At 35.3% G+C, this 12,048-nt stretch overlaps 1 protein-coding gene across 1 annotated transcript in view; it reads left to right on the top strand.

The window, feature by feature from the left end:
• The window catches only part of LOC123653639 (mediator of RNA polymerase II transcription subunit 13), an 81,658-nt gene that overhangs the window by 18,547 nt on the left and 51,063 nt on the right, over window positions 1-12,048 (top strand). The window contains 1 exon segment of the mRNA XM_045589632.1: window positions 2,617-2,917. Coding sequence (XP_045445588.1) covers window positions 2,617-2,917 — 301 coding nt within the window.

Below are 12,048 nucleotides of genomic sequence, written 5' to 3' on the forward strand. Positions count from 1 at the left end.
TGGACATGCAGTTTTTTCCGTTCTCGGTTATGCTCGCCTTACGGACCTATATTGTTTACAGTCAACTGTTTATTTAATTGTACATAGTTTATAGTTCCGGTTGTTAATAAAACTAAGCGGTTGCAAAGAATAACAGTTGCCGAGTGGCATAACCTATTTAATCTTTAGCTATAAACATTTATAACATATTTGTCAGATCAATACTATCATGGAACGGTGAAGAAAAAGTAAATTGGAAACGAAGTGCAAGCACCGTAAGAAACCTAAAATGTAGGGCGCAACATAAACGAGGTCAATTTTAAAATACAAAGCTAGAAAACCACGTTCGGTGGAGACATTAAGGAATCTCAATTATCTAATAATCTATTTAATTTTATGTATTTGTTATAATGAAACAACTTTTTCGGATTTTATCGCGGTTCATTAAGTTTTTTAGATGCCCGACGTTTCGGATACTTACAGCAAAAGTAATGCTTTAAATGTATTTTTTACATTTTAAGCAATACGTTTTCGGAAACATTTACTCTCATTTGTGTTTTCATTTAAAAAAGTTGCATCTAACTAAGAAAGTTTTCTAGACTCGGTCATGGTGAAAATTTCCAACGAAAGGAAGGAAACCCCCGGCTATTCAACGGTTTCAACCGGGCGTTATCGCCCGGGTCGATGGGTCCGTCAGACGACGACGTTCGCCTCGCATTTTAAATTCAAATATCCGCAGATTTTCTGACGAAGTTTCGCTTTACGAACCGAGGCCTTTGTCGACGAATGTTTTTGCTTAATATCCGCGATGCCGCAATGTTCCCTTTGATGTAGCATCTGAATTACCATTATAATCTATTGACCCCTTTCGGCGAATGACTATCGGCAAGACATTAGCTGCTAGTCGAGACATTTGTACAAGATTTTGCTCTTTTAGCAGTTAGCTGCTCCGACTAATATTTATGGTTTACTTTTTGTTTTGTTGTTTATTGTGGCTTTATTTTGTAAATATCTTTTGAGAATCGTAATTGAGTTTAAACGATCACTTGTCGGAGTTAATACTGATGCATGGTCACGTCATACGGTAGAAAGTGAGTTGGTCCCGCTCGAGCGCATCGGGCGTTAGAAAGCGGCCGGTCTCAGACGTCCACCGAAACAGTGATCGGCATGCGTCTGCGCATTCTTTCACATAACCGCCCGACATGATTACGCCCGATGTAGAACGGACGACATAATGTTTAGACAGACTATAAACCTCATCGATGTGTGGTGAGACGACGTGGTCTCTAATATAAACTAATCTTTCCTAACCTTTCGTATTCTTTGAAAACTACATGTTTAATCGATAACTCGGTATGGAAGCAAGACCCTTTATCGCATTAGTCCAATGCGACCCCACGCGCGTCTGTCTGCCAGGTGTGTGGACCCCTTCCGCTGCAGATGGTAACATCGGGAAGAAGTCCATTGACCCTCTTAGTTGCGGATATTAATACTTCATTTAGTAACAAACCGTTCTGCTGACCTTTCGACCTTGTTACTGATTTAAACAATATTCATGTTTTGGAAACATGCTATAAGTAAAAAGACAGTCCTCTGTTAAGAAATTTATGACTTCACTAATAAGTCCTTTCCTTCCTTTTCCTTATTAGAGATAAAAAAATTAATTAAATTCTATTATTCCAAGGAATCTTTTTTCATTTGTTCAGCTATATTCACCAGACCCGGAGGATATTGACCCGCGGCTAACACTAACTTGTACAAGGTCGACTCACAAATTTAAAGCACTGTACATAATCTTACAGCCTGAACTTAACAGTTTTGTGAGACAAACGCGAGAACAAAAACTTTGTTAATAATTCAGACATATTTTTACATATTACGTATATGTCTCATTTTACTTAGTCGGAAGGTAATCAACACTAGTAAGGTAATAAGGAAGTTTTGTACATTTGTTACAAATATGTGTAATGTTAACTGTGTAACCGCTATTAATATGTCTGACGAGATTTAAACAATTTAAATACAATGTACCTAGCAGTTTGTACATATATGTATATCTATCTATATGTGTACTTAATTATGAATTCTTTACTTATTCCCATATTTAAATCAGCCCTTATCTTTTTTTTTACTAAAATCAATAATAAGTTATTTCTTAACGATTTAATTTATTATGTTGCGAAGTTATCTGTTTTCTGATAATTCTGGAACGATTTGCGTACTATTTTTGTTTACAAGCATCTAAGTGGTCTCACAGGAAAATAAGGTGCACATTTTTTTTTTTTTGCTGAATTTTGGTGATCTGAGAACTTTTTGATATTTTTTAGTAAATCTATAATACAAATTCAAGATTGTTGTTGCTGTAAATTTGGGGGTATGGTACATGTGGTAGATGGAGTATCACCATACTACTGGTTCACACAAGACCGTGATAAATACAAAATAAATAATAAAAAACAAGCTAGAAAAAACAGTGAAATTTTATTAAAACGATAAACTTATTTCAATTTGAATGACATCCTAATTTAGAGACATCTCAAACATTTAAAATAAACAACCGTGTTATGAATTAAACCAGAAAAGACTGTCTTATAAAAGGTTGTTATCCACACCCTGATCCGAATCAATTTGTTCCAGACGGAGCTGTATGGCATAAAATGGCGTAAGCTAGTCTGGGGAGAGACGAGCGGCGGCGGCGAGGGCGAGGAGGGCGCCGCACCGCTCGCCGATCCCGTGATAAGCAGCTACGCGCGCTGCCTCGCCGGCGACATCCTGTGCGTGTGGCGGCGCGTGCCGGCCCCGCCGCCGCTCGACATCGACATCGGCATGGCCGCGCCGCCGCCGCTCTCCCTCCGAGCCTCCAAGGAGCTCTGGATCTTCTGGTACGGCGAGGAGCCCGACCTCAACGGTCTCGTCGCTCCCGAACTCATCGCCAGCCGTGAGTACACTCATTTACGCCTTGTGCATTACATTCGTGACCGTTACCGTAACTCTGAGACGGTTAAATGTAACGGATATCCATTACGAGAAGAAACGACGTTTCGGTGCGCTAGCAGTTTAATGGCTGAACTTAACAGGTCGTTTAACAAGCCCCCGGGAGATGTTGTATCATCGGTAACAATTACGCGAAAGATTAAGATCGTGCGACGTCATTTCTCCGCCGAGGATCGAGTAACGGGGGCCGGACAACTTGAGACTAATTAATATAATAAATGACGTTTACCCGGTACCTCGGAAATTTACTTGTTTACTCATTGATAGGACAAATTACTCTTGTTACGATTGAAATCATTAAAAACGTACGTTACATAATAAAATATATATATATATGAAATCGCTTTTATCTAATTATAAAATCGTGCATAATATACTTTCGATATAAATTATTTATAAGAAAAGAATTTTTATTAATTATATTTATATAATAGTTAAAAAGATTATAAAAAATAATTACGCTATTAAGTTAACGATTACATTACAACCACGTTTTGACGTATTCTCAGTGTTGCAGAATGCAGATTGTTATTTTTTTATACACGTTCAAATACATAATTTAAATTTATATATATGTGTGTGTGTGATGTTGAGGTTTGATTTTGATAAACTATTAATAATGAACGAAAACTAATACTAACTATTCGATTACTGAAAAGAATGGTCATGAAATTCAATCAAATATTAGAAACCCGTTCTGATTATACTATATCAACCCAAATCGACAATATCTAACTACCTCCCTTAGACGAGTTGCTTGACAATAAAATTAAAAAGCTCATAAAATTGCAGTTATCGAAACAAGTTTTCAAGTAAAAGTGTTGGCGAGGTGTCAAGAAAAGTTTAAGGCAGCGCCTGTCGAAGTCTAGTCGTGAACGACTTCGACTCAAACGCAACAGGTGGTTTGTCTTGATATAGTTAGCGGAATACTTTCTGATATGTTTTGAAAGTGAACGACACGCGCTCGTTGATATAAAAGAGACGAATATACGTGAGATGGCTCTTCGACTCGTCGATGTTTCTAATTCAACAAGTGGCTATGAAAGTTAGACAAGCGCTAAGGTGGGCTGTGTAAACAGTTGTTGTTGCACTGTTCCTCCATTTAGACATGTAAATATTATTAAAATTTATTATTATAATCGCTCCATACTAATTTTTGTGCAGCCTAATCCAATATTCCGTTTAAAGCTAGATTAAATATTGAAAGCAGTTGATACAATGAGATTGTTGCGTCGTGTAGGTTGTATACCCTGAAAGTTAAACGACACGACATTTTAAAAATAAACCACAAAATTATTTCTAACATCACGGATAATTAAATAACAGCGGTCGAAAGTGTGGGCGTAACATGATTACTAAAATAAGAGGTTTATTTCATTTTTTTTTTTTTTACTTATTAAATTGAATGTTAAAAGACATCCTACTTTCAACCTATATTTCGCAAAGCTTATTACGTGAGTGTCAAATATAGTTTATGATGATATCTGTACAATGTTTTTCGACTTTTATCACTTGATCTTAAAAAAGTTGTAATAAATTATTGACCACGAATAGTACGAAACTCTTCATGTGTTGGAGTTCTATACGATTTTGGTCGGTTTTTTTTTTTTCGTAACGCTCAACCAACCGCCACAAAGAGGCTAAACATCAACTTACATCGGATCGTTCTAACAGTTCGCGAACTCGACGGTCGTTAACAATTGTACAGTTAACGTTACGACTAGAAACTTCATACGTCGACAAATGTTAAGCAATACTTATGATTGTTAATTGCTCGAAGACACGACAACGCCGCGGATGTAACGTCGAGCGCTCGTGAATTTATCGCACCGTACGGACAAATAACGTGTTTTAGCCTTATTAATATAAAAAAAAGAAAGCGTTCCATGACTTCCTATAATCTGTCTAATTTGACGGATATACATTTTCAATATTTATATTTTTTTATAAGGGCGCGTAGGAATTTCATCCGCCTCTCTGCTCCGTGTTGTGGGTAGACGTATATTTAAATACAATGTTTTTTGTCGTAACATGCAAATTTTATATTTTCTTCAACCGCAGTGAATGATATGTATTTTTAAAGACAAGGTCTTTAAGTACTAGTCCGGATTGTAATACCATCTTGTATCTCAACGCGGTATGACACACCTGTGAACCTAGTAGTTACTCTCGGTACCTTCAATATTATATTCCGAATCAGTGACGCCACGCCTATCCAAATCAATTGTTCGATGACTCAATAGTTTGCAAATATATAACACATATAATTATATTCTTAATTAGAATTTAGAGGCGCCTATTTTTTAAGTACCGATGCCTTTTTTGTAATTATTAAAATAATAAATCGATTTGTATGTAAATGTAATGTGATGTTAATTAAAATCCCATCAACACCATCGGATTGGATCCCATGGATATATAATTTTACTTCCTTTTAAGAAATGAATTATTATCAATCTATATTTTTGTGATTATAATATTAGTAAGTAGGTACGTTTGTTTGAATGCTTAAATCTGTAAATACGCTGGTCAGTTATTTTAAAAGATTTTTGCGTTATAGTCTGTTTGAGCTACACTTGAAGGCTTTATAAATCAGAAGAACAGAGCAGTAACCATCGCCTACGCGTCTTTCCAATTCCCTAATCTCAGTCTACTAACTACCTTATCTCATCCTGTTAATCTTGATAGTCCATGTAGAGGTCCAGAAGATACGTAGATGGATTATATATGATCACAAAGATACCAAATGTCGGATATTTATATCAAGATATCACGATTAATATACTACTTATGTAAAATACTTGTTCTAAAAGTCGTGTCATTAGATCTTCGTCCTTTTTCGATATATTCCTTACATATTCACATCTTTATAAAGCTATATTTTATTCTATTCTAACCTATAAATTTACCTTTTAATGATTAGACTTTTGGTCAATTTTATTGAGCCGTAACGTCATATATTATAGCCTATGTTTTTAGATAAGGTAGCTTTCTTGCGATGATGTAATTTTTGTATTAGATTTAGTTATTGATGAGATTATTGAATACAGTAGTACCATGATAAGGAAACGAAGATCTGATGATGGAATCCCACAGAAATCGAGGGGAATCCTCAAAAATCTTAGTGTTGACTAGTGCGTTTGTAAATTTTTACGTCTACTTACATTGTGTTACTTGTCGATGTAATTGAAGTCGGTTGTTTCGTTTGCGAGCAAACACAATTAACCTCTAATGTTGTATGAACGAAGCGAGCCATCCATATAGAGGCGCGGGCGCAGCTCGGAGCAAGTTCAAGCGACAGACTCCTAAAATAGAATGTGACATAAATCTACATAAACAGTCCTTATTTTGGTCGTTGCCTTCGCGATTGTGACGGTGACGCCTCTCGAGATTTTCTCTGAAATTCACAAGGATTTTCTTTGTCGATCGTTCTCGATAACAAGGCATTGTGTCGACGTACTCTAATTGCTTCATAAAAATCGATTTGTTTTGACTGATGCATTTAATTTTGTATAACATCTTTTATGTGTTATTTCTTTTGTAATACATGGTCAAGTAGATATTTATGACGTGGTAGCGTTTGATGTTTATTCTTTTCCCCATACCATTGACGATACACATTTAAATTTTACAATCAGAATTAATTTAACAAAGAAACGATATAGTTGTTAATGTTTTACTTGTACGTGTATTAATCTGTAATATATTTTTTGTAACTACTCCATATTTTGCCGAAGTCGTTTAAATTGAAATGTAGTCTCTTGAACCCGCGAAATTGGTCACCAGTAGTCATTACGAAATTTCTTTTAAACGTCATACATAATTCGTCCTTGAAAGATATATCTACTGCAGAAGTCATGTATCGGCCAGCAGTGACCGTGGTCGGATGTCAATTTTTTTAACCTTGCGTTCCCATTTAGATCGGGAACAACATTCGGAAACCCACCGATAGGACAGTGTAGCTGAGTGATCTTAATGTACGTGATTCAATTAAGGAATTCAAATGTATTAATGCTTATGAGACAGTTACGGTTGTAGAATAAGTTTGATTTTAACAGATTTTTCTGTTTTAATAATAACAGTTGTATTAATTAATGATTTTGAGAGGTGAAATTAGTACATAAATAAAATCGTGCTGAAATGTTTACTTATTGTATACATATGATATGTTATACGACCGTTCTGGATGTTTGTATTTCTACATATAATTCTTTCCAGTTTGGATGTCTGTCCTTGTGGGTCTTCCCACCGTCCCTCGGTGAGCACGTTAGCCGTTGGTCCCGGTTGTTATCATAAATACCTGATATCGATCGTTATCGGACCAGTGTGGTGGATTAAGTTCCAATTCTTCTCCTATGTGGTGAACGAGGCCTATACCCAGCATTGGGATGTTACAGGCTGAATCGTGATCGATATAATTATGATATACTAGTCACTGTACTCACTTTTGCAGTTTCTGCGTGTGTTTGATATCTTTAAAACCTTCCTAGCCTTTATTATCAGCCGATATACTTAGGTATATCCGTATTAGCGATATTAAATCTGCAGGCAACAGGATCCCACCAGTGACAGGTTGGCTTTGGCGAAAAGGCTAGACTTCTCCTCAAAGGGGACTGTCCGGCTCACCTCTGAACAATCACGACGACGACAACGTGTCTAGCAGGACCGGGTTCCCATCCCGGCCCGACACGGGCAGCGAGCGATATTAAATAAATAATCCATAGTCCTAAAGACACTTTTCTTAATTAATAGTTTATTTATACATTGCCTTGTGTAAATCATATTCATTTAATGAAACACTTTTTTCGGATTTTATCGCGGTTTATTGTTAACTTTTGATTCCCGACGTTTCGGATACTTTACAGCAACCATGGTCACGGGAGGACTGAGGTGTCAGACGTCCTATCGTTACAAAGTTATTCGAAACTACCCGACATACATCAATATTTTATTTAGTCCTATCTACGCAGAATGTGCTAATTGAGTCTTTAATCTGTGGTAAATTATGCTTGGTTTTTGATTTAATTATATTAATAATGGGGTCCCAAGCAGGTGGTAATTGCCAGCCATCTTCTCTATTGAAATTTGGATGTTTTTTAATTTCAATAGCCTCACGGATCATCCTTGGTTGGAATCGGTGTTCTTTTGCGAGGATCTGTGGTTTATCGAATCTAATATAAAGTTAACAATAAACCGCGATAAAATCCGAAAAAAGTGTTTCATTAAATGAGTAAAATTCGCGTAAACATTAAAAAACAATAAATCATATTCATTTCATCAATTAAAATTTAAAACAAAAGTTGTAGTTTATTAGTAAACATATCAATAAAACAAACACTGCGTATATAATCTACATTATTTGCACATATTCAAATTAAATAAAATGTATAATGTATTTTATTTGAACGATTGTATGATAACGATATTTTTGTTTTACTATTTAAAGACTAATCTTGCTTTCCGATTTTACTCGTTTAGAATGCTCATCTCTCTTCTATTGATTGAAATTTCAACTCATTTCTTTAATTTATCAACATTAGCACTATGCGACATCTGAATTGATAACAGGTGATAGTTCAAATCCGGACTGACACTGTCCAGCTTACTAATTGCTAAATTTGTATCTAAAATTTTCATCTTGTGATTACTTCTTGGTAATCATGATAAAATGCACGTATCAGAAAAAAATCTAAGACATCCATATCACCCAGCAAGGCACATAGAGACCAATCCTGTTCCTTTATGTGTTCCATAAGTAGATCGTCCATATAACAATATATTCGGGTTGTCTGGAAGAAATGGCTAACTAGCCATAAGACCGCCTCTTGTACTACACATTCTTAAGTTGTCTGTATTATTATTATTTTGTATTTGCATATTGTGGTGTACAATAAAGAGTAAATAAATATAAATAAATACCGTTAAATATAAATTTTCCTAACAATCAAGTTTATCATTCGATATAAATGCGATTTTTATCGTTTATTACGTTTATACGCAATATAAAAACTCTTCAAATCGGTCCGGTGACTTCTTAGATTAGCGTGCAAAAAACAAAAACAAAATTCAGCCATGTAACATAAATATAATTGAACATCGGTAAGGTATAATGGAGTGCGTAGTTGCGCAATGTCACACCTATGTGCTAACAACGCCTAACAGTGTTACGAGAGCGGACGGAGCGCCACGCGTCGGTGGGACTTTGATCAGACTGGAACTTGATTAGTGTCATTAGTCTTTAATTATTGTGTAATAGGATATTTGACAGTTTTTTTTTAAGATGTTAATATTTCGATTTTTGTGTGTGTGTGTGTTTTCTTTCATGTTTGATTAAAGTTATTTATTAACAATTCTTAGTAGAATTGTATGTAGTGTTGCCCAAATGCAAGAACAAGACGAGACTTAGCCAGTCTTGGTCTTGGTCTTGCGCCAATACACCTGGTCTTGGTCTTGGTCTTGGTCTTGCGCTCCCAGTCTTGGTCTTGGTCTTGGTCTTGCAGCAAGAGTCTTGCAAGTCTTGCAATTACCTATTAGTCTATTACTATTTATTAAAGTTTACTTTAAATCTTAAAAAAACGTATTAGAATTGGAACATTGTGAGCTTGAATTAACATAGCCATAGTAAAGATCAAGCAGATTAATAAATAACTGAAGATTTGATAAGAAATTCGAAAAATCAACTGACCTATATGTCGTTTTCCATGGAAGTAACTGTTTCTTAATAAACATTTATGATTTATAAGCTTACATTTGCTAAAACATGTAAAAAAACAAATTAATTACAATAACTTGACTGTATTTTAAAGAACAATACTTATCTGTCTAGAAAGAGATTGAACCCTCAACTTATAAGAAATTTAATAAAAGAGTTTTACGATTTATCATTTATTTGAATAAAAAATAAAATACAACACAAATCAACAGCTTTATCATTAGGTTATGATACTTTATATCAATTTTTTTGACCAAGAATTAATACAAAGTAACCATCTGGCTGACTCATCACTTAACCTATTTCTATGTTTTCTAATTACTAATGATGCTTTAGAAAATAACCTCTCAGCAGGTACTGAAGTTGCAGGTATTGAGAGAAAATCACGGGCCATTTTCGATAAAATCGGATACTCTGTCTCATGCGTCCTCCACCAATCTAAAATGTCTTCCCAGCTGGCAGTTCTTGGTTTTCTCAGGTACTCCTCCAACTCGTCTATCACTAAGCCTTGAAGACAAGATCCAGATGACGTCGAGGGACATTCATAGAGTTTATCAAAGTCTATTACGTCTTCATCTTCATCACATACTTTATTTTCTTTTTCTGGTAATTCCAGAGATTTGTTCAGTGAGTGTAGACTTTTATATTCTTCATAAAGTTCATTGAACTTGTGCAGACTTTCTGTTTTAAGTTGCTTCCCCCACATTGTCAGGTCAAAAGTCTGAGCCTTATGCCTTGGGTCTAAAATTAAAGAAGTACAATAAATCCAGTTGCTCTTCTTGTAATGTTTAAGCATTTTGTCTCGAGCTGCTTGGAAAGCTAGAATGAGCCTTTCATCCACTTCAGATCGATTAGGTTTCTCATCTAACTGTTTTACCATGGATTCAATTTTATCTAGCAAGAGATTGAATGATACAATGACTAGCGGTAATGTAACATATTTGTCTCCACCAAGTTTTGTACTTAAAAGTTTAAAGTTTATTAGAAATTTATGTAATTTTTCGAGTACCTGCCATTCATTAGCTGTGATTTGAAAATCATTTAATTCGGTGACAGAACTGCACAATATGTCAATGCCCGCTCCCACTTTTAAACCAAATCCAATCATATCATGTGTGGAATTCCATCTCGTTGGACAGTCAAGAATGGCATTTAGATTTGATGGCACGCCAGCTGCTTCACAAGCAGACTGAAACTTCTTCTTCACTATCTCACTTCTTTTTATTTTACTGGAAATACTGCGTAACTTTGTTACAGATGTACGCGAGTCAGCAATATTTGGTGCAGATTCTTCATCTTCCTCATCCTCAGTTTCGTCTGCATAGTCTTCGTACTGCTGATCTTGCGCGTTAGTGTCAGACTCACAGTGTAATGCTAAGGTCTTTTTTTTTGTTGCACTGTACTGTAATTTACCAAAATAAAGTACTTAGTTGTTACTGGCCGATTAAATGAAAATATGGGTGTTTATAAAAAATATTTAAGACGATAATTACATACTTAATATGTCGCACCCCTAGATGAAAACACCACTAACTCAAAAATACTTACGTAAGTTAATGGCGTTTTTGAAAGTATCGCATGAATAGCTACGCAGAGTTAAAATTCTTTTAACTGTTAAAAAAATATTCTTACTCTCTCTGTCCACTTCTTCCAGCGGTTACTAAAAAGCTTGTGATATCTCCACTTAGTTTTGGTTTAACAGGAAGAAATATTTCTGATTCCTTTTTGTGGAAAGATATTAGATGTTTCCTTAAGCCTGAAGTGTTTCTGTTTTTCATTTTTATTTCAATCTTTTTATGTTGGCACAATTTACAGAAGGCATTTCGAAAAACTCCTCAAATTTGCTTTTGGGTCTTTTAGATCTGTGACTCAAACTCTCGTTACTCGGACTAGAATAATTTGAATCTTCGTCACTCATATTAAATTGTACACGTGATACGTTTTTAGAAAACAACGAGAATTAGTAAAAACAATTATTAAGTTAGACTCGAAGCACAGCTCAATTGGAATTTTGGAAATGACTGGAATTAAAATAATTCCTTTATTTATAGTACGTTTCCTTGCTTTCTACCGCGCCGCCTCGCCACGTGCCGGCTCTATGAAAAGGATGCCGCCGCAAATCAAACAATGCCGCGTGCGGCGTACAAACACACACTAAATATTACCTACTTGTACAGACGCGACGCGTGAATAAAATATATGTAAAGAATTAGTGCCAATCACTATTCTTTACATATAAGTGAATGTTTTGGCGTACATCTATACTAATACTATAAAGCTGAAGAGTTCGTTTGTATGTTTGATGACAGAAGTTTTAAAATAAATAAATAAGTCCTGAACGTCACTATACCTCCAAAGTTACT

Source organism: Melitaea cinxia, chromosome 5 (genome assembly GCF_905220565.1).
Source record: "Melitaea cinxia chromosome 5, ilMelCinx1.1, whole genome shotgun sequence".
Classification (NCBI taxonomy): Eukaryota; Metazoa; Arthropoda; class Insecta; order Lepidoptera; family Nymphalidae; genus Melitaea; species Melitaea cinxia.